This window comes from Thamnophis elegans, chromosome Z, assembly GCF_009769535.1.
Source record: "Thamnophis elegans isolate rThaEle1 chromosome Z, rThaEle1.pri, whole genome shotgun sequence".
Lineage (NCBI taxonomy): Eukaryota > Metazoa > Chordata > Lepidosauria > Squamata > Colubridae > Thamnophis > Thamnophis elegans.
Window position 1 is genome coordinate 122992843 of NC_045558.1, and position 27325 is coordinate 123020167.

The 27325-nt window shown below is 41.2% G+C and overlaps 1 protein-coding gene across 1 annotated transcript in view; it reads left to right on the top strand.

The window, feature by feature from the left end:
- ITGAL (integrin subunit alpha L) overlaps positions 1-27325 on the top strand; it is an 88546-nt gene that overhangs the window by 57173 nt on the left and 4048 nt on the right. Inside the window, exons 15-28 of the mRNA XM_032234926.1 lie at positions 338-468; positions 3447-3607; positions 5285-5436; positions 5637-5765; positions 7409-7482; positions 8517-8658; positions 12056-12160; positions 15313-15392; positions 19620-19706; positions 21069-21144; positions 21911-22024; positions 23067-23132; positions 25408-25512; positions 26637-26732. Coding sequence (XP_032090817.1) covers positions 338-468; positions 3447-3607; positions 5285-5436; positions 5637-5765; positions 7409-7482; positions 8517-8658; positions 12056-12160; positions 15313-15392; positions 19620-19706; positions 21069-21144; positions 21911-22024; positions 23067-23132; positions 25408-25512; positions 26637-26732 — 1518 coding nt within the window. The remainder of the gene's footprint in view (positions 1-337; positions 469-3446; positions 3608-5284; positions 5437-5636; positions 5766-7408; positions 7483-8516; positions 8659-12055; positions 12161-15312; positions 15393-19619; positions 19707-21068; positions 21145-21910; positions 22025-23066; positions 23133-25407; positions 25513-26636; positions 26733-27325) is intronic.

Consider the following 27325-nt stretch of genomic DNA (forward strand, 5'->3'; position numbering starts at 1 on the left):
TTGGACACTCCTGGTCTACAAGGTTTCTTCTGTCTGTCAACTATGTCTTTGAATAGACAGCGCCAACATGACTGACCAAAGAAGTCCTGCATCTATTCTGTCAATCACTCCATGGAAGAATAGCTTTTTTAAAAAAAAAAAAAACACCTTTTGGATGACGGTCTATTGTCATTCCAAGGAAGTTATAAAATATATTAAAACGTGGCAATAGAAACACAGTAAAACGCAGTCTAAAATGTTAGTTTTTGAAGCACCAGCTTTCTGAAAGAATCAGACTAAGGCTCTTCCAGTCTGGAACTTTACTTCTAGTTAAGTCAACAGCATTTATCTCCTGCAGAGAATCACTGGAGCCAGCATTTCTCCTGGTCTGAGATACTTTGGACAGTCCATCCAAGGAAAGACAGATCTCCGTGGAGATGGTCTCATCAGCATTACAGTAGGAGCCTTGGGAAAGGTGATGGTTCTCCAGTAAGTGACTGAGAGTTCATGTTCTTGGGTTGACCCAGAGGAGGCCATAAGACTTCAGAAAGTGAAAGAAAGACCAGAAAGTGAAGCAAAGAGCAATTGCAGGACACATAACAATATATTCAGTGTTTTTTCCACTACCATATTTATTAAATTAGGAACTTATTAGGGGAGTTTTCATTTCCTATAGAAATAACAATAAACTTCTAAACCAGTGGTTCCCAATCTTTTTATATTTTTGGCCGTGCCCCACCTAAAAATCTTTAAAATCCTGATGCTGCCCGCCCCCCGTGACGTATAATTCCTATTTCACTCAAAAACTGAACTCTACTAATGCAGAGGAAGCCTAAAAGGCTATTAACTTGGTTTAAACATGGATCAAATTGCCCCCATTAAAAATCAAATTGCCCCCCCTGTGGGAGCAATTGTCAGAATAGAAATTTCCCAGCTTGTAGGAAGCAATTCACTTTTTGTTACCCTCAAAAGATACTATAAAGAAAGAAAAATAGGCTTTAGATATTTGTAAGATTATGTTTTCCTTTCCTGGGGCTTCAGCAGAATAATTGATAATAACAAACAAAAATATACACTTTTTGTTTAAGTAGTGAAGATGAGGAATTTGAAATTTATGTTAGATACCATGTAGCTTCAGAAAGAGAAACAATCTGATTTTACTTCTTCTTTCTTCTGTTTCAAAAGTAGAATTTAACATTAAAGGCAGAATAAAGCGAAATTCTAACAATAGAATTAGTTAACAATAATTACTTGTGAGAAAAGAGAAAATACAACATTCTTACTTTTGTGAAAGGTGATTGACCTTTCTTTAATTGGCTGAGATGGGGAGGGTAAATTATTAGAAATAAAATCCCTGGTTTTAGGAAGATAAAAATCTGTCTGAGCTGGGAAATTATTTCTCAAATTAAATTATAATTACAGATAGTCTGACTTATAACCACAACTGAGCCCAAAATTTCTGCTGTTAACTGAGGTATTTTCTAAGTGAGTTTTATGACCTTTCTTGCCACAGTTGTTAAGTGAATCACTGCAGTTGTTAAGTTAGTAATATGGTTGTTAAGTGAAACTGGCCTTCCCATTGCCGGATACTGCAACCATTATAAATATGAACCTGTGGCCAAGTATCTTAATTTTGATTATATGACTGTGGGGAATATTGCAACGGTCATAAAAAATATAAAGTAATTTTATTCACTGCCGTTGTAACTTTGAACTTTGAACACCTAAATGTAGACGCTTTGATCCACAGGGACTAGTAGAATACAATACAATACAATACAATACAATACAATACAATACAATACAATACAATACAATACAATACAATACAATACAATACAATACAATACAATACAATATAATACAATACAATACAATAGCAGAGTTGGAAGGGTTCTTGGAGGTCTTCTAGTACAACCCCCTGCCTAGGCAGGAAACCCTATACCATTTCAGACAGATGGCTATCCAACATCTTCTTAAAGACTTCCAGGGTTGGGGCATTCACAACTTCTGGAAGCAAGCTGTTCCACTGATTAATTGTTCTAACTGTCAGGAAATTTCTCCTCAGTTCTAAGTTGCTTCCCTCCTTGATTAGTTTCCACCTATTGCTCTTGTTCTGCCCTCAGATGCCTTGGAGAATAGTTTGACTCCCTCTTCTTTGAGGCAACCCCTGAGACATTGGAACACTTCTATCATGTCTCCCCTAGTCCTTCTTTCTATTAAACTAGACATACCCAGTTCCTGCAATCGTTCTTCATATGTTTTAGTTTCCAGTCCCCTAATCATCTTTGTTGCTCTTCTCTGTACTCTTTCCAGAGTCTCCACATCTTTTCTACATCGTGGTGACCAAAACTGAATGCAGTATTCCAAGTGTGGCCTTACCAAGGCATTATAAAGTGGTATTAACACTACACGTGATCTTGATTCTATCCCTCTGTTTATGCAGCCTAGAACTGTGTTGGCTTTTTTGGCAGCTGCTACACACTACTGGCTCATATTTAAATGGTTGTCCATTAGGACTCCAAGATCCCTCTCACAGTTACTACTATTGAGGACGATACCATCTATACTGTACCTGTGCATTTTGATTTTCTTGCCTAAATGTAGAACCTTACTCTTTTCACCACTGAATTTCATTTTATTAGATAGTGCCTAATGTTCAAGTTTGTCAAGATCCTTCTGTATCTTAAGCCTATCTTTTGAAGTGTTGGCTATTCCTGCCAGCTTGATGTCATCTGCAAATTTGATGAGTTCCCCATTTATTCCCTCATCCAAATCATTGATGAAGATGTTGAAGAGTACTGGGCCTAAAATAGAGCCTTGGGGTACTCCACTGCATACTTCCCTCCATGAAGATGCAGTTCCATTGAGGACTACACGTTGAGTGCGGTTGGTCAGCCAGTTACGAATCCATCTGGTAGTGATGCTGTCCAACTCACATTCTTCTACTTTATCTAGTAGTAGGTTATGGTCTACCTTATCAAATGCCTTATTGAAGTCCAAGTAAGCTATATCAATGGCATTCCTCTGATCCACTAATTTTGTCACTTTGTCAAAGAATGCAATAAGATTAGTCTGGCATGATCTGTTTTTGACAAACCCATGTTGGCTTTTGGCTACTACTTTGTTTTCTTCTAGGTATTTGCTAATTCGTTGCTTGATTATCTTTTCAGAATCTTTCCTGGTATTGAGGTCAGGCTGATAGGTCTATAGTTTCCTGGATCTATTTTTTTTTCCTTTTTTGAAGATGGGAACCACTTCAGCTCTTTTCCAGTCCTCTGGCAGTTCCCCAGTGCTCAAGGATCTCTGAAAGATATAATTCAGTGGTTCTGAGATCTCATCTGCCAGTTCCTTCAGAATAATAGGGGTGTAATCCGTCCAGTCCTGGTGATTTGAACTCATCTAGGGTAGATAGGTGCTCACTTACCATTTTCTTCCCTAATATTTTTGTTTTGTGGTACTTGCAGATCCAGACCAATTGTTAACGTGGCCACACAAGTTACTTTTGAGCCCGAGGAAATTCCAGTGAAAGATGTTGAATGCGCTGGGAATAGCAAATCCTGGCAAAATATAAATTTGAAACTTAGGATCTGCTTCAATAACAGCTTTGCCACAGAGAGTTACAAAGGTGAGTCATCTGGACTGATCCTGATCCAGAGAACAATCCAGCATTCACATCAGTGGCACAGCGAGTGATATGAGGACAAGACAAAACAGCCCATGGTTTCTTCAATGCTAGTTGCTTCCCTATGAAATGGCCAACTTTAGAAAAAACCCAAATATAGAATCAGCCAGTGTCAGAGTTTGTTGCAGAAAAATCAAATCAGAAAGCACAGAAAGATAACAGATTTAGCTGGATTCATTAACTTGTTTATATACATAATAACAGATGAATAAATGTACAATACCAATAGTAGATTATTTCAATGTGGTAGAAGTTACAAGCAGAACACAAGCAGGAGAGAATTGTTAGTTTCATTTCAGAGTTCAGAGCAAGCAGAATAGTTTCAGTTTCGATTCTCAGCACAGACTCAGATCTGTTTAAGCTCCCATTGGCTGACTTAGTTGCTATGCTTATTCATTGGCTGACCTTGTTACCATGTCTCTCCCAGTCATGAATATTCTAACAGCCAGCCTATTACATTTGTGTGTTTTCTGTGTTTGTGTCTTGTTATATTCACTTTTTTTCCTCACTTAAAATGGCATGGTGGTATTAGGCTAAGCAATGCACTACCAAGGCTTTGGACTCAGCTATGTCTTTCATCCAGGGCTTCCAATGTTGCTCCTTTTTAAAAATTGTTTTCTGTTTAGGTAGCAATGGCATTGGCATTCTTAATGAATAGCCTCCAATTGGTTAAAACAGGGCTCTCCAAACTTAGCAAATTTAAGACTCATGAATTCAATTCCCAGAATTCCCCAGCCAGCTGGCTGGGGAATTCTGGGAGTTGGAAGTCCACAAGTCTTAAAATTGCCAAATTTGGAGGCCCCTGGCTTATAGAGATAGTCCTCGAACACAAGACCACAATGGAGCCCAAAATTGATATCTCTAAGGAAGACATTTGTTGAGTGAGTTTTTGCCCCATTTTATGACTTTTCTTGTCACAGTTGCTAAGTTTGTGTTTGTGTTTATCGCAGTTGTTAAGTTAGTTACACGGTTGTTAAGTGAATCTGGTTTATCCATTGACATTACCAGAATGTCACAAAAGGTGATCACATGATCTTGGGACACAGCAACTGTCATAAACATGAATCGCCAACTTTCTGAATTTTGATCATGTGATATTGGGGATGCTGCAACAATTGTAAGTGTGAAAAACTATCATGTCACTTTTTTCAGTGATGTAACTTTGAACGGTCACTAAATGAACTGTTGTAAGTCAAGGACTACCTGCAATAAGCCCCTTGGGGACTTTTTGTGACCATTCCTTCTAATACTTATTCCCCTTAGCACAATTTTGTCTTTAATTATCTAAAAGGAAAGATAGCATCCATTTTCATGATATTTTCTGTTTTAAAAAATGTTTATTGTTTTTAATCAGTTTGTGTAGATTGTTCTCGGCTTAGTTGCTAAGAGACTGTTTGAAATTATGGCCTACCTGAAAAAAGAAACTTATGAGGCCTACTTGTTTACTTCCTGTTTCCTGGTTGTTTACTCTTTTTTTTAAAGGCATGGGATTGGTGGAGGGGAATTGTATTTTCAATACAACAGGATCCAGAGATTTGCTGTTATAGTCATCAAAATAGGCAGAGGACTTGCAGAATATCTGCTCAGCCTTTTACACATCAGCCATTTTCTTCCTTCTAGGGCAACTGTCTGCAAAACTCTTGTTCCGCTTGGAGATTGACCCAGACAGGGTGAAATACCGAGGAGAATTTAGGAATGGCAAGAATATTATAAACGGAGCTGAAGAAATCTCTCTAAAGCCAGTGTGTGTATTGGAGGAAATTAATATCACGGTAAATCAAAAGTCGTTGTTAAATCTCTTGTTCATAGATTCTAAATTTTTAAATTCTAAATTTCTACCTCTTGTGTGTTGCTGAAGCATCTTCTTGAGAAGGTTGGCTAGTCTGCCCCCAGATATTGCTAATGTGATGGCTACCAGTCACATTACCGTACAAGAATCCTTGCTTAAGCAGCTCCTGTCATTGTCTTTCAGAATTGCATTGAGGATTACTTGTCAGCCATCAAGCTCCTTGTGAATTTGTCCCTTGAGGAAGATGGTTTGCTGAAGAGTGGACTTCCTAGGCCTATTCTGAATCCTTTAAGCAATAGGACAATGGTGGAGGTGAGACCTTATTTATTTGTGTGTAAATGGGGGAATAACAGATTTAGCCATCAGCAGAAGAGAATCCGTAGTAGCGAGCTCCCGTTACTTGTCCCAGCTTCTGCCAACCTAGCAGTTCGAAAGCTTGTAAAAAATGCAAGTAGAAAAATAGGAATCACCTTTGGTGGGAAGGTAACAGCGTTCCGTGCGCCTTCAGCACAGAGATGTCTTCGGACAGTGCTGGCTCTTCGGCTTTGAAACGGAGATTCGCACTGCCCCTAGAGTCAGGAATGAAGCATCATCAGAGGTGATATCCAGCAGGTTCTGACCACTTGTGGAGAACCAGTAGCAGAAGATTTGAGTAGTTCGGAGAACCAGTAAATACCACCTATGACTGGCCCTGCCCCCATCTATTCTCTGCCTCCCGAGTCCCAGCCGATCAGGAGCGAATGGGGATTTTGCAGTAACCTTCCCCTGGAGTGGGGAGGGGATGGAGATTTTACAGTATCCTTCCCCTGCCACATCCACCAAGCCATGCCACGCCCACCAAGTCACACCCACAGAACCAGTAGTAAAAAAAATTGAATCCCATCACTGACTAGCACATATGTGCAAAGGGAGCCTTTACCTTTAAGAAGAGAATGTAAATCAGGGTTGAACGGTGGTGTCCTTACTCCTCTCTGAGCTTGGTTGTTTTCTGGCAGACATTTCAATACCAAAGTGGATAACATCATCAGTGCCAGCAGAGAATAGGCTTTGCTCTCTGTTTATATATCAGTTGCTTGCTCTGTCAGTATTGGTGGGAATGGCCTTAATTGGGCTGTTGCTACTGTTAGCTTGTTTGAGTAAAAGATTAACATTAGACTAACAATCAAGACACAAACAATACCCCCATCAAGGAACTGCCCAACAAGCTAACAGTACACAGCAACCCAATCAAGGAACTACCAAGACCATTCCCGCTGACAGTGACAGGGCAAGCCTCTAGAATGTAAAACGAGAGCAAATCCCACTCCCACCATCTTAAAGACATCTGGGAGGAAACCAGGAGATGGGCCTCAACCTGGCATATTTTAGCATAGGGTAAATATATATATGGATATTCTCAATCATCCAGGTCATGGTTGTCACCAAGGTGCTTTTTCAAGAGGCAACTGGACTTTGTGGTTTTTCTTTGAAGACGTTTTGCTTGTCATCTTCTTCAGCTGTGACTGGATGGTGGGGAATGGAAGGATTTATATTCCTTGTAGACAACAGATTATTTGCATTCTTCTATGGAGTCACTGAGGCTACTTGGAGGTTTGTCTGTGTCCTCAGGGTCACTTAATAGTGGGGGAGGGGAATAAATGTGACATCATCTATCTCCAGTTTACAATAAAGTCCTTTCAGCAGTTCCAAGAAAGCTCCACACCCATTTGCACTACTCAGGTGACCCTGAGGACACAGACAAGTCTCCAGGTGGCCTCAATGACTCTCTCTAAAAGGACGCAAATGACCAGCTGTCTGTAAGGAATATAAATCCTTCCATTCCCCACCATTCAGTCAGAGCTGAAGAAGCCTCATGGATGAGAAGTGAAAGGTCTTTGAAGAATAACAAGGAAGGTCAGCAGGGTAAGATATTACACTGGATATGTGTAAATATTTCCTCTTATCAAATACAACAGATTCCTTTTGACAAGAACTGTGGGACAGATGACATCTGTGTGGCCGACCTGAAAATCACCTTCCATTCTTCAGGGTAAGTATAAATTACTTGATACCCTCAGTCACTTTTCTTCAAAGAATATGAGAAAAACCAGAAGTTGCTTAGGAACTGCAAGGTTTCAGTTTCATCAATACTAATCCACATTTATGTAGCCTGGTTTTAAATAACAGGCAGTCTTCACTTCACCATCAATTGCTTAATGGCTGTTCAAAGTTATGATGGATCCCAGAAAATTACTTATCCACTCCTTTCAGTCATGTGTTCGCATTTCAGGCATTCGTCAAGCAGTTCATATTTACAACTGGTTGCAGCATCCCAGGGGCTTCTGAATGCAATTTGCGATCCCCCCCCCCCCCCCCCCCCAGTTTCTGGTACAAAAAGCATGCATTTGAGAGAATGGATCTGCTTATCATCCAAATGATTTGTTTAATGACTATAGTGACTCACTTTGTAAAAGTCATAAAATAAAGTCAAGTCACTTAGTGATCCACTTGATGATTACAAAGGTATCGACCAAAATTCTAGGCTCTGTGATTGTTAAGTGAGGACTATCTGCAGATTTTTTAAATAATCCTTTGTAAAACATTGAAATTTAATGTGAAGCTGAGTGAAGCCAAAGATGACAAACATGGCTATGGAGAAAAATCCTTGAGATTTTAGATTCTGGAGTTGAACAAATTATCTTTCAGAAACTCTTTCTCTTCTACACCAGTTTTTACAGTTCTAAAGGCTCCAGGGTGAAATTGCATTGAATAGCCACTCTTGTGGCTATTTAGCAAGCTTGCCTCAAGGATGCATCAACAGAAGGATACTGTCAAGATCATGTGAAGTGCTAATATTGCTTTATATTATACCAGTAAAACCATATTGGGAATAGATTTTTAAGAAGAGATCGGACAGCCATTTGTTCAGAATGGTATAGGTCTCTTGCACAAGCACAGGGTTGGACTAGAAGACCTCCAAGGTCCCTTCCAACTCTTGTTATTCTGCATTTGATTCTGTTTTCTGTATATTTATCGAAACTGGGAATGGAATAGCACTAATCCACTTCTGCTCCTATACAACAGATCTAAGGAACTAGTTGTATCTCCTCAATATCCACTGGAAATGAATTTGGAACTGGTGAATCAGCGGGAAGATGCCTATTTTACGATGCTCTACGTGCCTCTGTTGCCAGGCCTTTCTTTCCGCAAACATTCAGTGCTGAAAGTATGTATGCCATCTTTTCAAACGCAGGACTTTGCAGTGGGTGTATTCCTCCACCTTCCACCCCCACCCCACCCCTGGTGCCATGATTCTGTCTGTTGGAATAGCATATATTTCAGCAGCTCCCTTTTTACCTGTCCGAAGAATTGGGCTAAAGGAAAAGCCACAGAGTTTGAGTTTTTTGAAAAAGGAGTGTTTCTAATGGCCCAAAAGTGTAGGTAATGTGGCGACTGTAACCTCTCTATGGCAGGGTTCCCCAACCTGTGGGCTTTGGGTCATGTTCTGTTAGCCACTGGGCCACTTGAGTGGCTGGCCAATACATGTGTGTGCCCGCACTCCCTACTCACACTAGTGTGTTGCGGGGTCAAATGGGCACTATCATCGCCATGAGCGCACACTCCCCCAATTTGTGCTGGTGCATCAAATGGGTGCTTTCATGACCTCGAGTGCACATATTCCCCAGTTGCACTAGCATTGTGGCATTGCATGGGCACTATCGTTGGCGCAAGTGCATACCCCCCACTAGTGTTGCAGTATCGCGTGGGTGCTAGCATCCCACAGGTACTCATGGCCCTGTTTGCGTTGCGCGTGCACTCATACTCCTGTTTGCGCATGCACATGTAAAGATTACTCCCCACCCCTCCCAGGGCCAACCCAGAAATGTTGGGGACCCCTGCTCTGTGGCATGGGTCTCACCCCAATGGGATTAACCCACCCCACCCAATCTGGTCAAAGGCGCATGCTGTGGATTCCATCAGCCAGGGAATTCCAACTGGAGGGGTTAGGGAGGAAACCATGTTTTCTGCCATGATTCCCACCTTATGAAAAATCCTGTCCCTCAAGGTGGGATCCCTTCCCCCCCACCCCACCTTTTGGCTTTCTGAAAGGGACTGAAAACCTGGCTTTGCCAATTGGCTTTGGGGCCTGATGGAGGACTACTTGTATGGAGGTGGTTAGTAGCTTGGAAGATTCCATCTGCATCCCATTTACATATGGTCGCGCTCTACATGGGGCTGCCCTTAAAGAGTGTTCGAAGACTTCAGTTAGTCCAGAATGCAGCCGCGCGAGCGATTGTGGGTGCACCTAGGTACACCCACGTCATACCTATCCTCCACGAGCTGCACTGGCTACCCATTAGTCTCCGGACTCGCTTCAAGGTGCTGGTCGTAACCTATAAAGCCCTACATGGCATCGGACCTGGGTACCTGAGAGACCGCCTCCTGCCAATTACCTCCCTCAGACCGATTAGATCTCACAGGTTAGGTCTCCTCCGGATTCCATCTGCCAGCCAATGTCGGCTGGTGACTCCCCGGGGGAGAGCCTTCTCTGTTGCAGCTCCGGCCCTCTGGAATGACCTCCCCGTGGAGATCCGGACCCTTACTACCCTCCCGGCCTTTCGCAAAGCCACCAAGTCCTGGCTGCTCCAGCAGGCCGAGGGGCTTGTGAAACACCCAGCCCCACGGAAATTGTGAATGTTGCGTTTTTAAAGTCTATTTATCCCCCTTCCCTTGTCTATTGTGAGCCGCCCGGAGTCCTTCAGGAGTGGGTAGCATACAAGACAAATAAATGAAATGAAATGAATGGTCCTTTTAACTCAGCTCCTTGAGAATTTTAATCTTTTAACTTTTAAGGCTGAACATTGTTAAGGTTTTAAACCTTCTAATTCTTCCATCTTGTTGCTTTATTATTTATTTGTATCCTGCCTCTGTTATTTTTATAAATAACTCAAGGTGGCGATCATATCCAACACACCTTCCTCCTCCTGTTTACCTCACAACTACCACCCTGTGAGGCGGTTTGAGCTGAGAGAGAGAATTTTATGACATTGTAAGACACCCAAAGTCACTTGATAGTGAGATGGATAGCATATAAATGTAATAAATAGATGCAGTCTGGAGCTGCAGGAAGGAGGGGCTCTTTCCCAGAGGCCAAAGAGACAGCAAAGCTGGGAATGTCTGGTAGGCAAGAAGAGAGCAAAAGCAGACCCTCCTAGCAATTCACAGAGGATATCTATAGTTATACAGATTCGGTCTGGCAAGATTCTGTTGTAGGCGAACAACAATAGAGAACTATTCAGAAGTATAGCCCTTGACTTATAGGAATTTGTTTAGTTGACTGTTTGAAGTAACAATAGCACTTTAAAAAATGACTTATGACCGTTTTTCACACTTACGACCAATGCAGAATCCCTGTGGTCACATGATCAAAACCCAGCAGCTTGGCAACTGAGTCGTGTTTATGAGGGTTGCAGTCTCCCGGGGTCCTGTAATCATCTTTTATGATATTCTCACAATCAAAGTTATTGGGCAAGCCAGATTCACTTAACAACCATGTTACTAACTTAATTGAGAGGATTCACTTAACAGCTGTGCCAAGAAAAATGGGTTAATAGAGGACCGAACTCTCTTAACCACTGTCTTGCTTAGCAACAGGAATTTTGGGCTCAGTCGTGGTCATAAGCCAAGGACTACCCGTAACTCCACATTTCATTTTTCGTTTTTGGGGCCTGACATGAATCTTGCCAGAGTAAAGCAATTATCTGCATAAGTACACTCTGTAAACTGCTAGGGAGGCTCCACCTTCATCCTCTTCCTGACTACCAGATATTCCAAGTTTGTGTTGTGGCCCGCAGAGCTGGCAGCAGATTCGGACAGTGAGGAAGTTGGGGACAAACATGAGCTAGTCCTGGAGTCTGTGGAAGGCCTGGACGAAGGCTCTGTGTCGGAGGCAGAGAGGGGATCAAGGCATCTGGTAGTTATTTAGAGCCTCTGGAATCTGACATCAGTGAGGCAGAAGAACAACGGGAGCCTGTTCCCAGTTTGCCCAGAAGGCAAGAACAATTAAGAAAACACAGTCAACTTGGGAATAAAGCTTGGAGATGATTGGCCCCTCCCATAAAAGACATAAAAGAGGAGTGAATGGGACGTGAGTTTTTGCAGGAAGCAATTAGTTCATCTGATTGGTTCAAGCTTTGAAAAGTTCTGTTTGACTGTGCTAAGTTTGGCCTTGCTCTGCATTTGGCAATTAGGTCTCCGGCAGCATTTCCAGGGAGATAAGGTGGGTGTTTATCAACATTCCCTTGAAAGACTGTGGCAACTCGAGCAGACATCTGCCGGAACCTTCACAGACTGTTTGTGAAGCCTTGCTGTTAATGACCATAATTTGCAGCCATATAAATAAAAGAGGGTTTGGGGGACTAAGATTATGATTTATGCTTTATCTGGAAGCCTAGGGTCAGAACAGCTCTGCTACCGTATCTATTTGCCCTCTGGGAAAGTGCCCCTCCTTCCTGTGACCCTGGACCACATCCCACCACAGGGCGATAACCGGTCTTGAGTTGGAAAGGAGGAAGTCGCAGCCATAAAAACCGAATCTCACCACCCTTTCTCTCCTTTCCCAGTACAATGCTCTCGTCATCCTGCAGTGTAATTCAATGCTTCGTCGTCAGGACTTTCAAGGCCTTGCTTGCAACGTCAGTCACCCCATCTACAGGAATAGCACAAAGGTATATACGATCACCCTAGTAAGCTGGTTAGGGGGCTGATAGTGGTGGATGTTCACCATTTTCTATGCAGGACGATGGCTGTATTGTAAGAAATGCTTACCAAAACTTAAACTATGGTTTAATCAACTAACCTCATTTCCTGGGTTTGCGGGCCACACTAGATTAACATATTAACACAGTTGGAAGGAACCTTGTAGGTCATCTACTCAGGGGTGGTATTCACTTACCTTCCCTACCAGTTTGCAAATGTGAGTGTGCGGCACCCTCGCTTGTTTGCACGCGCCGCATCCATGCATGTGCTCTGCCTTCAGCACATGTGCTTTTCCTAAAAAAGGGGCCTAAATGGGATGCCGTAGAGCTGGGGTGGGCGGGTGGGCGAGGCCACTTGCGAATTCCGTTACTGGTTTGGCCGAACCGCTCCACCTCTGCATCTAGTCCAAAACCTAAGCACACGTGCTGAGTTTGTGGAATTTATGGATAGTTGCTTGCAAACCTTTGCCAATCCTGTGCTATGACCAGGCAACAGGCTACACTCCAAAGTCACTGTAGTTGAAGGAACAAGGCAAGGTCATTCCCACATAACATTATATTGGGTCAGTCAACATAGGAACCAAGGATCCTAAAGTGCTCCTAAGGATGAGTTACAATCTGCAAGTCAGTTCAGTTGCATTTCATCATAGCAATATGGAGCAGTTGAAAAGCATCTTGCTTTTTTTTTTGTCTAATAGCCTCCTCTAAACTAGAGATTATAACTTTTTCCCACTTTTTGGAAGCAGAAGCTACTTAAAGATGAGGCCTATAGCAAAACTGATATCCCTGAAATAAATTGGGTGCTACTTCACACTTTATAAAAAGCCGCCATTTGCTTATTGGCCACAGTTTTCTTGAACCATCCACAATGTCTGGCTCATATATTGTGCTAAATTAAAAACAGGAATTTACAAACCACGGCAGTTGTGTTCGCTTGACAACAACAACGTCACATCTAGATTTGGCAACTGTTGGGTGAGTCCCACCAATGTCTCTAATTTAGGCATCTTGATTGTGAATATAGAGGATGAGGTAGAAAGAACAGAAAATGTGGGTTTTTTAAACACACACACACACACACACACACACACACACACACTGTGCAATGTCTCAGCAGTTAAAGATGCTGAACTTGTTAGAGAGTGCTAGAGAGTTGACAGCTCAGGTTCGAGACCCTAACTCTGCACATCAGAGTGAGCTCCCAATTGCCCCAGGTCCTGCTTACCTAGCAGTGTGAAAGCATGCAAGTGCAAATAGATAAATAGATACCACTTTGGTGGGAAGGTAATAGCCTTCCATGAGCCTTTGGTGTATAGCCGTGATGGCCATATGACCATGGAAATTGTTTCCGTCATTTCGGCGAGGTCTCACTCACCATCTTCAGACTGGTGTTTTGGGCTTAAAGCGTGATTGGAGCTGCTGTCTTTCTATAAATCTTGGTGGGGGTGTGTGGAGTGCAGACTTTGTTTCAGTAAGTGGAATGATTGGTTGTGTGGTTGTATCATGATTGGTAGATTGGTGCTGATTGGTGCTGAGATGTGTGAGGAAGTTGTCCAGATCTCAATAGCCTACACCCCAAAATACAATTCACTATGGAAATAGAAGCAAACAACCAACTTCTCTTTCTGGACGTCCTAATCTACAAAAAAACCAATGGCTCCCTAGGACACACCAACTACCGGGGGGGGAAAAAACACACCAACAGCTACTTAAATGCACAATCCCATCACCACCCTGCACAGATCAACTCTGTAGCCAAGACCCTCATCTCCAGAACCAAATGCCTAGCCGACAAAGACCACCTGAAAACTGAATTACACACTCTCACAAATGTATTAATCTCCAACGGATTCCAAAGAAAAACAATTACCAACCTAATCCAAAGGGAGACTCCCCCCAAGAACCGAGACACAGAACAGGACAACGGCATCACCCTCCTCCCTTACATCAAACGCACCACAGATAAAATAAAAAAAAGAAAAAACTTCCTCCCTTTTCCAGCACCTTAAAGCTACAGGACATGAAATTAAAATTAATTTTAATTAATTTTGAAGGAACCAAATTAATCTCCAAAACTGAACACTTCAACAAGAGAATAATTATGGAAGCTATCAAAATAGAGAAACACCCATACAACATGAATAAATGTGACAATACCTCCCACCTACCAGACATCTGGAAACCAGCCCTAGTGAACAAACGAGCCCCACCTACCACCCAGGCCGTTACAACACAAAACAACAACGGACACACAGCCATCACCAATCGGCACCAATCTATCAATCATGATACAATCACACAGCCAATCAATCCACTTACTGAAACAAAGCCAGCACTCCACACACACCCCACCAAGATTTATAGAAAGATAGCAGCTCTGACTACACTTTACTCACACAAACACGAAGCCGAAAACACCAGCCTGAAGATGGCGAGTGAGACCTCGTTGAAACGTACACACACACACACACACACTCTTTTCCCAAAAACAAGACCTTCCCGAATAATAAGCCCAATCAGGCTTTTGAGTGTATGTGTTAAAATAAGCCCTCCCCTGGAAATAAACCCTCCCCTGAAATATTTAAATGCATGTACAGCCGCTCCCTGCCATTTCCTGGGGGGAGGAGGGAACATGCTCCCCGTGCCCCACATGCACCTGCCATCCACTCAGAATGGCCTAGCAGAGAACACTTCCGCAAACCCTAGCTACTGCGCTCCTTGCCTTAGTGGCAGCCGCGAAAAGAGTGGTAGGCCCAGCAAGAATGTGCTAGAAACAGAGACAGAACTTCCAGCCCTCTCTGGATCAGCTGATCTGTGGGCCGTGGGCTGAGGTTAAGGGGCCTCCTGCACCTCAAAAATAATAAGACCTCCCCGAAAACAAGGCCACGTCTTTATTTTGAGGGGGGTCAAAAGAAAATAAGACCCTGTCTTATTTTCGTGGAAACACAATATATACTTGTAAGTCTAAATGTAAGGATATGCATCTTCTATTGTTTAGTGAGCTTAACGGGGTGAGAGAACTTGATCTGATATGTCAGAGGCCAGAAACATAGAATGAAAAAGACTGTAAAATGCTTGGCAGATGTCGTGAACTGTCTCAGTGTTGACCTGCTCTCTCTCAGGCTTTGATACAGCTTCAATTTGGTGTGCTCGAAAACATGGACTGGAAAGAAAACCTGGAGATGGTGGCGTATGTCACTAGGTAAACTTCAATAACTTACTTTACTGAGCCATTATCTTTCATCTCTTGCAGCCTTACTATATTAGGTGCTATCTAGAAAGTAAAATAAGCTGTCTTAATTTTAAACCCTCCAATTAGGATGAGACGGGGGAGGAAAGAGGGAAAATTAACAAAAAGTTTTGGAAAGGAAAATCATGAAGAAATGGCAGGGGGGTGCACAGTAAAATTGAGGTGGGGAATCAGAAAACATAAAGGTCTTAAAGCAGGGGTGCCCAAACTTGGGAACTTTAAGACTTGTGGACTTTAGGCCTGGCTGGGGAATTCTGGGAGTTGAAGTCCACAAGTCTTAAAGTTCCCAAGTTTGGACACCCCTGTCTTAAAGGAAAAGAAGAAAGTGGATTGAAAAAAAAAGATTAGATTGCAGCTGCAGAGAAAACCAGGATAGAAGCCATCAGTATACAGCTCTAGTTATTATAATTTAGTAATTATTTAGTATTTATTTATTATAATGTAGTACAGGTACACAGTACATTACTATATTATAGTACAACGTATGACGATAATGGAGTCCTGAATTTCTGTCATATGTCATGATGGTTATACAAGGTGCTCACACGACAGGATCCAATTTTACAACTTTTTTTTTGTGGCTGTTGTTAATGGAACATGTTGGTCATTAAGGGAACAACTCAGTCATTTTGTGAATCTAGTATATGAATGTTTTTTCCATGGAAACCCACCGAAAAGGCTGGAAACCAGCCAAAATGTCATAAATCATGGCCGTATGATTGCAGAATGCTGTAACTTCTTGTGCAGCCCCCAGAACTCTGGATCTGTACGTACCGTTTTGGGGAGGAAGGGGATCTGTTATAATTTCAAATGGTCATAACTAGAACTGGTTGTTAACTTTCTAAGCAGTTAAGAGAACCGGTTGTTGGAAGAAATCTCATTTTGTTTTACTTCACTTTTTCAGGGCTAATCCTGTAAGGAAGGCAGGAAGGAAACATTCTGGTGTTGTTTCTAGCCTCATCTTTATTGCCCTGCTTATAGAAACTGCCTCTCTGGTTAACCCTTATTGCACTGTGACAGCTAAGGCGAAACGCCCATCGACCTGAGTGACATTGAGTTGGCCACGCCCACCCAGTCACATGACTACCAAGTCCCATCTACCCAGCTGGTCATTATGGCAGAGAACCGGTTGTTAAATTATTTGAATCCCACCACTGCTTCCAACCCATACGGTCCTGAATTTTTTGGGGTTTTTTCCCAATTGGACCCATAGTACTTGCCAATGTCATCTTGTTTTAGGTTTCTTTCATGGACGTTTTTTATCAAGTGGGATCCATTCTATGACTGCCTTGGTCCACTGCCATCAGTTCTTTTTGCTATGTGACGGGCCAATTCCATTTCAATTCTTTTACTCTCTTGGCGGCACTGTATACTTTCATTTGTTCTCTAATCCATGTGCAGGTCTTTCTAGCTTGTCTTGTAACACTGAGGGTGTATCTTTCCATGGCTTTTTGTGCCCCTTGTACCTTTTGTAACAATTGGGAAGTTAGTGTTCATGTTTCCCTGGTGTTGTGGCCCGCCGGTGGCCAGCGGAGCTGGAAGCAGAGTCGGACAGTCAGGAGGTTGAGGAGGAACATGGGCCAGCCCTGGGAGCTGAGGAAATCTCAGACAAGGGCTCTGCGTCAGAGACAGAGAGGGAGCTAGAAAGCAATGAGGCAGAGGAACAGCTGGAGCCTGTTCCCAATGTGTGCATGCGCAGAGCTGCCAGAAGACAAGAACAACTAAGAAGGCAGGATCGGCTTAGGAGTAAAGTTACACCTTGGAGGTGAATGTTCCCTCCCATAGGAAACAAAAAAGGAGCGAAAAGGGAGTGGGCTTTTGCAGGAAACAATTTGTTCCTTCGTTCGTTTCAAAAGTGGAAAATTCCATTTGTGACTATAAGAGACTCTGTGCCAAGTGTTGCCTTGCCCTGCATTTGGAAACTAGTTATCTGGCAGATCTCCGAGTGAGATAAGGTTCATATTGATAAATATTCCTCCGAAGGACTGTTTGCCAGGCCTTGTTGATTGTGAATGAAAGGAATTCACAGTCATGTAAACCAAAATTCTGCTTCATGCTTTTAAAAAAAATAAATAATAATTTTTAATTTTCAAAACAAACACAACAAAGAATCCTTCTTTTCTACATACTGTAGAAAGTGTATCAGTTGGTTACAAAAAACCTTCGTGTATCTCTTCCACAGTCATCAATCATAATTCATATTAACTCAAGTATTTTAACTCAGATATTTATACATATTACCATCATCATACCTCCATTTTCATTTGACTACAATTGTTTAAACGTCCTTCATCATAAAATATATCAAGATTTAAAACATAATCACATACTGGCATTTCATTTGCTATTTCTAAAATTCTCCAATAACACTGAATCCTTATGGCCTATTCTAGGTAAACATCCATAATATCTGGTAACAAAAATTTCTAATCCTCCTTACCAAATCACTGTTTACAATTTACATACAGTTTCCTTATGTTGTAGCCATACATATATATTTTCCTTTGTACCATTATTCCTCCTTTATTTAACTGTATCCTGTATCAAAATATTTTTCCCCTAATAATCAAAATTTAACTAAATTTAACTTAGTTCTTTTTTATTAGACTTTATACATAACCAAAAAGATTTCTAATCTTCCTTTCATGGGTACCATTCAAATATTCATATCCAATTATTACTTATCATAACAATACATATGTATGCATTATTATCATTATCAATTATTTATTTGACTATATCTATTGTCACTAAATTTCACTAGTTTTAAATTATGCACTTCCATCTATCAACCTGTATCTTTCCAATAGCAAAACAGTCTCATGTCTTCTGCCATTTGAGCTATCAGTCCTCTAATCATCTCCTTAATCAAATTTGTGTGGACTCCTCTTAGCAACTTATTGCTTACTGTATTAAGTCTCTCATGTAATTTCGATGCCCTTCTTCTGTTTCCTTAATCAGCTTATCTTTAATTGTCAGTGATGTTATCAATGCTGTTGCTAATAAAATTTCTCTCTTTAAATCCATAAATTCTTTTGTTTTTTCTTCTTTGGTATCTTATCTGGGGTAGAGTTCCCCTCCATTTAATTCCTCTTTCAGTGTTCCATTCTTTCCATTTCCAGACACAAACCAATCACCATAGATATCAGTAGATTTAATTTCTTTATGGTCATTTTCCTCTTCGGTTTTTAGGACTCTAACCTCCACTTTTTCCACTTGATAAACATCTCCAACTTCTTCATCATATTTTACTGTTAAATACTCTAGGTTTTCCAACTTCTTTTTCATTTTCTCAAATGTATTTGATAATTTCTGAATTTCTAACAATATCTTTTGCAGGCTTAAAATTTCTTTCTGCTGTTGAAGTTGTGCCATTATCTCCAGCTGACAAACACTGCTGCTCTGGCTTAGAAGGTTTTTACAAGATTAAGCATAAATTCACAATAAAGTCTTATTTTCACTTTTCTCTGATTAAGGGTATTTAGTCCATAGGTTACAAAGAATAATAATAAAAGGAAAAAAAAGAAGAAGAAAACAATCCATTCATTTTAAAAGGCTTGCATAAATTCCATCCATGAACATAGCATTTAAAAAGTAAGATAGCCCACTGTCCAAAGCCATTCAAAGCTTAATTCTGACGCTTATTTCTTCTGTTCTCAAATTTAAATTAACTTTAAGTTTTTTATAAGCAGTCTCTTTTAAAATGGCAAAAATTCCTCACCAGCTGGAAACACTTTCCTCTTTCCATATGCTTCCATTTTGGAGCCGCCCTGACTTCATCAGCCTAATAGCTGGATTTTTTATCGCCGGCTTGAAGAACTTTTCTTGGATCCATCAGGGACTTTGCGATGTCCCTGAGATCAGCAAGACGTATTCTTCCTGTTCACTGTCTCTGCAGGACGGTTTAGGTCCGATTGGACTATCCAGCAGCAAAAGTATTGGCTGCGATCTCGAAGCATCGAGACCGCACGTCCGTATCGTCGCAACATTGGCTCCTCCCTGCTTCATGCTTTTTAAGGAAGCCTAGGTCAAAACACCTGATATGTTAGAGCAGGAAGCACACAACTGATCGAAAACTTTTCAGGCATAGTGGGAGGTTGTCATTTGTTTTGTTGCTTATGGATGCGGAAGTCTGGAACGAGTAGTTCTAAGATTATATTGTGCGTTACTCTCTTATAGTGAAAACGAGGATAATGAAACTCTTCAAAACAACAGAGCTGTTCACAGCATCCCTGTGAAGTACCCCATCAACATCATTATCAAGAGGTAAGACTCTTGGTTGCCTTTTTAAACATTTTCCTCCTGGAAATGAAAGCAGACCTGTCGGCCACTGTAGTATATTCCATAATTAAGCAGAACGAATATAAGATCCAGAACAACCTAGTGACTGTGAATCGGTCGCACTCTGATCTAGTAACTTTACAAATACCGGTGTTTGAAGTTCCTACAAAATCTTCCGCCTCATTTTTCAGAAGATATGACATTTCCTGGGCTTCCAACAGTTTCTTATGATGGCATCATCACAAATGCAGGCCGTGATGGTGAACCTATGGCACGCGTGCCGGAAGTGGCACACAGAGCCATCTCTCTGGGCACGCCAGCCATCGCCTGTTGTTCTTCCGGGTTCCAGCATGCACATGCATGCCAGGCAGCTGGTCTTTGTGCACATATGCACACTAGAAACTGGAAGACCAGGTGACCAGCACACATGTGCATGCCGGAACCCAGAAGCTCAGCTTCTTGGAGCACACAGGCATGCCAGGGAACTGCTCTTCTGGTTTCCGGAATTCCCACACGTGCACACTAGGGAGCTGCTCTTCCAGTTTCTGGTGCTTCCCTGCGCATGCGTGCACGCTCCTGTTTTGGCACTCAGTGCCGAAAAGGCTTGCCAACACTGCCCTAGAGTTATTTTGCTTGGTTCCAAGATTGGGCTTCTAAATGAGGTTTTTATTGTGTAATTTGCTGTTGGGGTCATAGAATATTAGGCAGAGTCAGTGGTGGGTTCCGGATCCTGTTCCGGCCGGTATGGTTGGAACAGGCCCAGTGTCAGCCACATAGATGCGTGTGGTGCTCGCACAGACAAAAACTGAATTTGCATGCCTGCGTACCTGCCTGCGACGCCTCCGCAAGCCTCCGCAACGCTCTAGCTGCTCAGTGGAGCGTCGGGCAGGCGCCATACACACCATGCACGTGCGTGGAAGCACTAAGGGTTAAAGGACAGGTAAGGAGCAAGGCAGGCGGGTGGACCCTCCGGAGCACCGTACCGGAACAGTACCCAGTGCTCCGGTAGGCTCCGGTACGCCTGTACCGGGGTGTACCGCTTGCAACCCACCTCTGGACAGAGTTTACATCTTGTCAGCTTTGAGCTGCAGCCCCCACCCCTCCACCCCACCGCTTGCCTTCTTTCTTTCTACAAAGAGAACCAGTTAAAAAGACTGAATGGCTGCATTATGTTTTTTAACAGTATTAGGAGCCCTCTGTCTGCAAGTACTGCAAAATTATTTTTCTCTTTGCAGCCAGTATTGTGAACAGATAAGTTCTCTTGGAGTCAGTAAATTCAAGGGGGTTCTAGTAATAATAAAATCACTTCCTTCCTTGCTCATCCATTCCTGCTGTTGTCTCTTGCAGGTTAGAAACATCTAACCAATACATTGACTTTAGTTCTGAACGGCAAGAAAACAAGACCGTGACACACTCCTACCAAGTGAGTTGATGCTTGCAAGATTTCACCCAAAATAAAAATGCTGTAATGCCTGTCATGGTGCTTAGAATCCAGTGGACTTGTGAGAAAGTGGGCCAAAGGCTTATTTTTATGTATTTTCATTTATTAAAAGAATTTATATGGCTGCCCAAGTCACACACAGGTGATTCTGGGTGGCCTACAACATTAAACATTACTAACTTTATAAATGATTGGTTGCACAGTCAGCCAGATGTTTAGACTGGGTTTGGTATTTTTCTCCATCTTGCAAATTTTTCCCAAATACTTGGGATAGGCAGATGGTGTTAAAGGTCTTGTCACAGGATGTAAGCTGTTCCAAGCAAAGCAGCCTTTTGCAATTGACCGATGGTCAATGATGATGGTGTTCAAGGGATGCTCCAGATGTTACTATTAGTATTGGTACTATCTTGGCTTTCTTTGGCCACAGTTGTTCTGCTTCTATTTGCAGGTCTTTGTATGTGATGATTTTCTCTGGTTCTTTCTCTTTTCTTTTGCTGTTTCCAGATATTGTAATGTCCACTATCCAGACTTGTTTTTCTTAATGACAGTTGTTAAGTGTGGTGTGCAGATGTATGGCTGTTTGAATTCTAAAGTTCCAGAGCTTCTTCATTGCTTCTTCATTGCTATTACCGGTACTTTGTCTATTTGGTGGTCCCATCAGTTTTTGCTTGCAGGCAAATTATGTGTCTTGCGGATTTTCCAATGCATCATTATTGCTATTTTGCCCTTCATCTTCCTTCACTTCCAGGTAACTAATTGGGCCCTGGGGAAGTTCCCACCACCTAAAGTATTGGTGTATGTCAACGTGCCAACTAAAGTTCCTTCTGGACTGATATGGAAGATTGGTAAAATCCTAACTGTGGTACGTCAGTTTATTTAATATGGAAACTTACGTGAACTGTTGTTCTGTGCTCTAATCTAAGCTCTCCAAGCTGTTTTAAACAATCCACTTGCTTCCATCAAAAGGCTCTATTGGAAGTAAGATCAAAACTTGCAATTTGGCAGGTGCAGCAGTGTGATCCAAACCTATGGTGCACCTATAAAAGAGGTGAGGCTTGGATTGCGATGTCATACCCTCATCTTACAGGTTTTCACACACAAACACATACTTTACAATTACCAGACACATTTAAATTTTTTAAAGAATACTATGAATCTTCCCTTATCTTTAAATGATTTTGTCTAAGGCAAAGAGTGTTAATGTCATTTTCTAAAATACAAGTGTGTTAGGAATTACAGGAGGAAAAAATAATGTCCAAGTTTACAAACGTAGGGTGGGTAACACAGCATATTTGACATAATCGATCGAGGCATACTTTTTAATATCAAAAACGTTACAATTTACTTTGTCTGCTTATACCATACACGAGTAAGCCAATATTTTGAGCCTCCTTTTCAAATCACTGAAATAATCCCCACTCTCATACTATGTTCCCATCTAAATATGTATTTAATTTATGTCTCAATTAATGTTTCCTTGATAATCATGACAGATAATCTGGGGCTATCTTGTTTCCCGCATTTAAAACAATCCTGGGGTGGATTAATGTAGAACACTGTTTCTGGCTGGGGAATTTTGGGAGTTGAAGTTTACCCATCTTCAATTTGCAAGGTTGAGTAACACTAATAACAAAGAAAAAAAATCTTGGTTTCACTGTGTAGTTTAGAAACCTTTTAAAAATATTTCTGTAATCCTCTGAAAGCCTGCTGTCTAGGAAATCAACAATAAGTTAAAGATTTTGATGCCAGCAGACTCTGGAGCACCTTGCTGGTTTAGTTACACTGACAAAAAAAATAAGGTTGCGATGTCACAGCAGTAATGATGCCCATTTCAGCCATCCATTTGATGTTACATGTTTTGCATGACAATAACATGGAATAGTTGAGTGTTGTTGTTTTTTTAGGATCCTGATGTGAATTGCCAGCCTGAAAAGAACATGACTGTAAGGAATTATCCCACGTTAATTAAGGTAGCTTATATCTCTAAATATGATGCAATATTATTAAGTAATTAAAATATGCTGCTTTACATGTGCAGCCTCATGCACTGGATGGATGGGAGATGAAAGAAAAGGAAGCAGAGATAAACCAAAGAAAATCATGTATAGATTGTCCTCAGCTTATAACAGTTTGTTTAGTAACAATGTTCAAAGTTACAACGGCACTGAAAAAAGTGACTTATGACCATTTTTCAGAGTTACAACCTTTGCAGTATCCCCATGATCATGTGATCAAAATCCAGATGCTTGGCAACTGGTTCATATTTATGACGGTTCCAGTATCCCATGGTCATATAATCCCCTTTTGTGACTTTCTCACAAAGAAAGTCAATGGGGAAGCCAGATACATTTAACATCCGGGTTACTAACTTATCAACTGCAGTGATTCACTTAACAACTGTGACAAGAAAGATCATAAAATGAGGGAAAACTCACAACAAAGGGCTCACTTAACAACATACATTTTGGGCTCAATTGTGGTCATAAGTCGAGGGCTGCCTATACTTATTTCAGTGAAATAATCATGCTTCCATTAAATTAGGAATTAGCAGAGGGTAGATTGGGATTTATTGATTGCCAACCCCATTTCTTTTAACAATAACCCAAAGAGAGAATTTGTCCCTCCAAATTATGCTGATATGGAGAACAGTCAGGAGTGGATTAGATACCTAGAGGATCTAAAAATTCTCAGGAAGGAACTGATAACTCTTGTAAGCTGATGCTTACCCATTCTTTTAGGTAACTTTGGGAACTAAGGTAGTAGATTAAAGGTTTAATGGAAGAGGTGGGTTTCAAGCAGAACTTTAAAGGAAGAAAGTATATCCACTTCATGGGGATTAAGAGTCTTCATAGGAATCTGGGAGTTAGACTCTGGGTTAGTGACAGTAAGGCAGAAAAAATATTTTGGGGTTAGAGGAGATATTTGGATAATAGAGGTTGAACAAATGAGCAAAATTGTTAGAGAGGGAGGGAAAGAGGGAAGGAAGGAAGGAAGGAAGGAAGGAAGGAAGGAAGGAAGGAAGGAAGGAAGGAAGGAAGGAAGGAAGGAGGGCTAAGAATGAGCAACTTCATTTTGAATTGTGCTTAACAATCAGCTACTCAAGAATTTATGTGTATCTAATTTTGAAGTAATTTGTTCTTCTGTTTCTAGCAAAGACTCATTCATTCAAGAAATCCATTTGGATGGATAAAGCTGAATGTTTACAACACTCTCAAAAGTAGTACACTATTCTAAAGGACATAGACATAGAGGATACCATTCCAGTGTCTCTGAGATAAATAACAGGAAGGGCTGAATTAGCAGGATTCCTCCCCTATGAGTAATATAGAGACCTATTTCAGAAAATTTAAGTAAACCACCTCAGCTTCTTCCATCCAAGCAGATTCCTTGAAAAAACTGGGAGTCCTATGGTAGGAACACATGAATAGATTTAAGTGTTGGAATCTTTCTGGAATTTTATCATCCATAAGTTACCTTTTTATTTGTGTAGATCAGGGGTGTCAAACTCAAATTTCATTGAGGGCTGCATCAGCAATATGCTTGTGTGTGTGTGTGCGTGTGTCCAGGATGGGCATGGCCAGTTCAACGTTACTCCTTTGGTAGCCCGAGGGCTCTGAGAGAGAAAACGGACGCATGAGCTCTGTTTTCGCCTGCGACAGCCTCCTGCAACCCTCTGCCAGTGAAAACAGAGCTTGGGAGGGCCGAACATAGCCCTCCTCAGCTCCTTTTTCACTTGGAAGAGGCACTGCAAGCCAGTCTTTCGCTGTTTCCAGGGCAGCCCCACAGGCTAAATTTAAGCACCCAGTGGGCCAGATCCAGCCCCTTGGCCTTGAGTTTGATACTCCTGGTGTAGATCATTTAGATCATGGCCAGTTTCTTAAAGATTTTAAATAAATGGTGTGATTCATCATGGAATTGCTTGTTCATTAAAACAACTAGCTCCCCAAATAATTATTCCCATCTTAAAGAAAGAAGTAATACCAGAAAGTACTCTACTCTCTGATTTATCTTTTGAAGAAATAGTAAGAAACTACTGGCTTGGGACAAAGCTAGGATCTGAAAATGTCTTTCACCATTTCTTCTTTTATGGTATTATTATTTACAAGGAAGTATATCAGGCCTGCTAAGTATGGGAATATTAATATGATCAAAATAAATTGTCATTTTAAGCAATCAAACAATTCCTTAAAAAGATGGTGGGGACAGCTGGAATATTTCTTTAATTGCAATGTTTTTTTTTCCTAGCACTGGCCAGTTGATGAATACCTTATCTACAAATGTGATCTTGGACAGATAAATTCATCTATGATCCATATAACTGGGATGATGTCTATCCAAAACAAATCAGAGGTAAAAACAGCTCCCTAATTAACAATGGTTTCTAACCCCATTTCTTTTATATCTGAAACCTGGAGAATGGGAAAATGTATCTAATAGATGACTGAATATTTTAGTAGACAAATCAAATGTCTGAATATTTCAGGAGGCAGAGACATTCATGAAGCTTGTGGATTGCAAAGGAAAGAAACTACAGACCTACAAAAAACTGAGATGAGATATTAGCAAAGAGTCTGTGATGGAGTAAATGTCTAATCTAGCTATCTTTACATTACCCAGATTTTAAAATAATGTATTATTTTGTTATGATTTGTTTCACTTAGCATACTATCGGAACACAGTTGCAAGCACAATTGAATGATAAATTGCTGAACATCAAATGGTTATTATATGCATTGAAGTTTTCTAATTACCTCTGAAGATCACAGTTGTGTTAATGGATTTTGAACACGTTATCCATTCACAAAGGGCTTGTAATCTGTCTCACATAATCATGTTTCCCCCTTTTCACCTACATTGCATTTGATGAAGTGACTAGTTACTTCATAACAAAACTGTATGTTTTAGGATTAGTAGATTTTACTCATGAGGTGATACTAGCCTCCAGTTCTGGGATACCATAAACTAACATGGCTTTCCACCTACAATGTTTATAATTAAAAACCTCAAGCAAACACAAACATTTTTGGGTGGGCTACTTGAACTCCCAAAGACTTTGAATTTAGTTCTCGCACTCACATATTTGAAAGCAAATGACTTGCTTTGATAAAAACTGGCATATTCGTCTTATGATTTATGCTGCCTGATGCAATGTATCTTTTCAGTAGTAGCTCCGACCCTTTGGAACGACCTCCCCGTGGAGATTCGTACCCTCACCACCCTCCAGACCTTCCGCACAGCCCTTAAGATCTGGCTATCCCGCCAGGCCGGGGGTTAAAGATTGGGATCCGTCCCCACCCGAATGATGAATGTTGCTTCTATTTTTAATTGTGTATTGTCTGTATATGTCATTACGTGTATCCCCTCCCTATAGGTTGTAAGCCGCCCTGAGTCCCCTCAGGGAAAAGGGCGGCCTATAAATAAAAGCAATCTAATCTAATCTAATCTAAACTTCATTATCCTTTTTTTCTTGTTAGCACTCTCTTCAGGCCAAACTTTCCACAGCCTTGTGGGTTGAATTTGATACTGGAAGATATAAAAATGTCTACAGTCATGAATTTGCCCAAGTTCAGGTGAGTTTGTGACTGAAATTATTTATTTCTCTTCTTCCCTAAGAATTTTCTATATTCTTACGATATTGTAATCTTATGGTATTGTTATCTCTTCTGCTATAATATTCATCCAACCAATCCATGTATTTTAGGCTGGAAGCTCTCAGAACTATTCAGAACAGGGGTCCCCATCCTCAAGGCGGCGGCCCACTACTGGGTCTTGAGCCTTTCCGAACCAGACTACAGAAGTGGAGGATGTGCGTGCCCACTGCTTGTGCAAATAGAGCTGCACATATGTGCTTGCCCACCACGCACGCGGCACCATCCCCTCCCCGCCAGTCTGCAAAGCTGAAAAAGTTGTGGAACTCTGATTCAGAAAGTTCAAAGAAAGGTTGCAGAACACTTTAAATTTATTGAACTTTTTTCTTTACTATAATATGGTCAACTGATCAAACTGGCTATAAATCCTAAATCCCATGATTTTTTGAACAGCTTTGATGCAATCTACTAATTTTACCTCCTGTATTAAATAAGCCACATCATCCCTTCAAATGCAATCCAAAATGTAATTTGCAAGTAGGCTTTGTTAGAACCAATTAAAAAAACCCACAAAC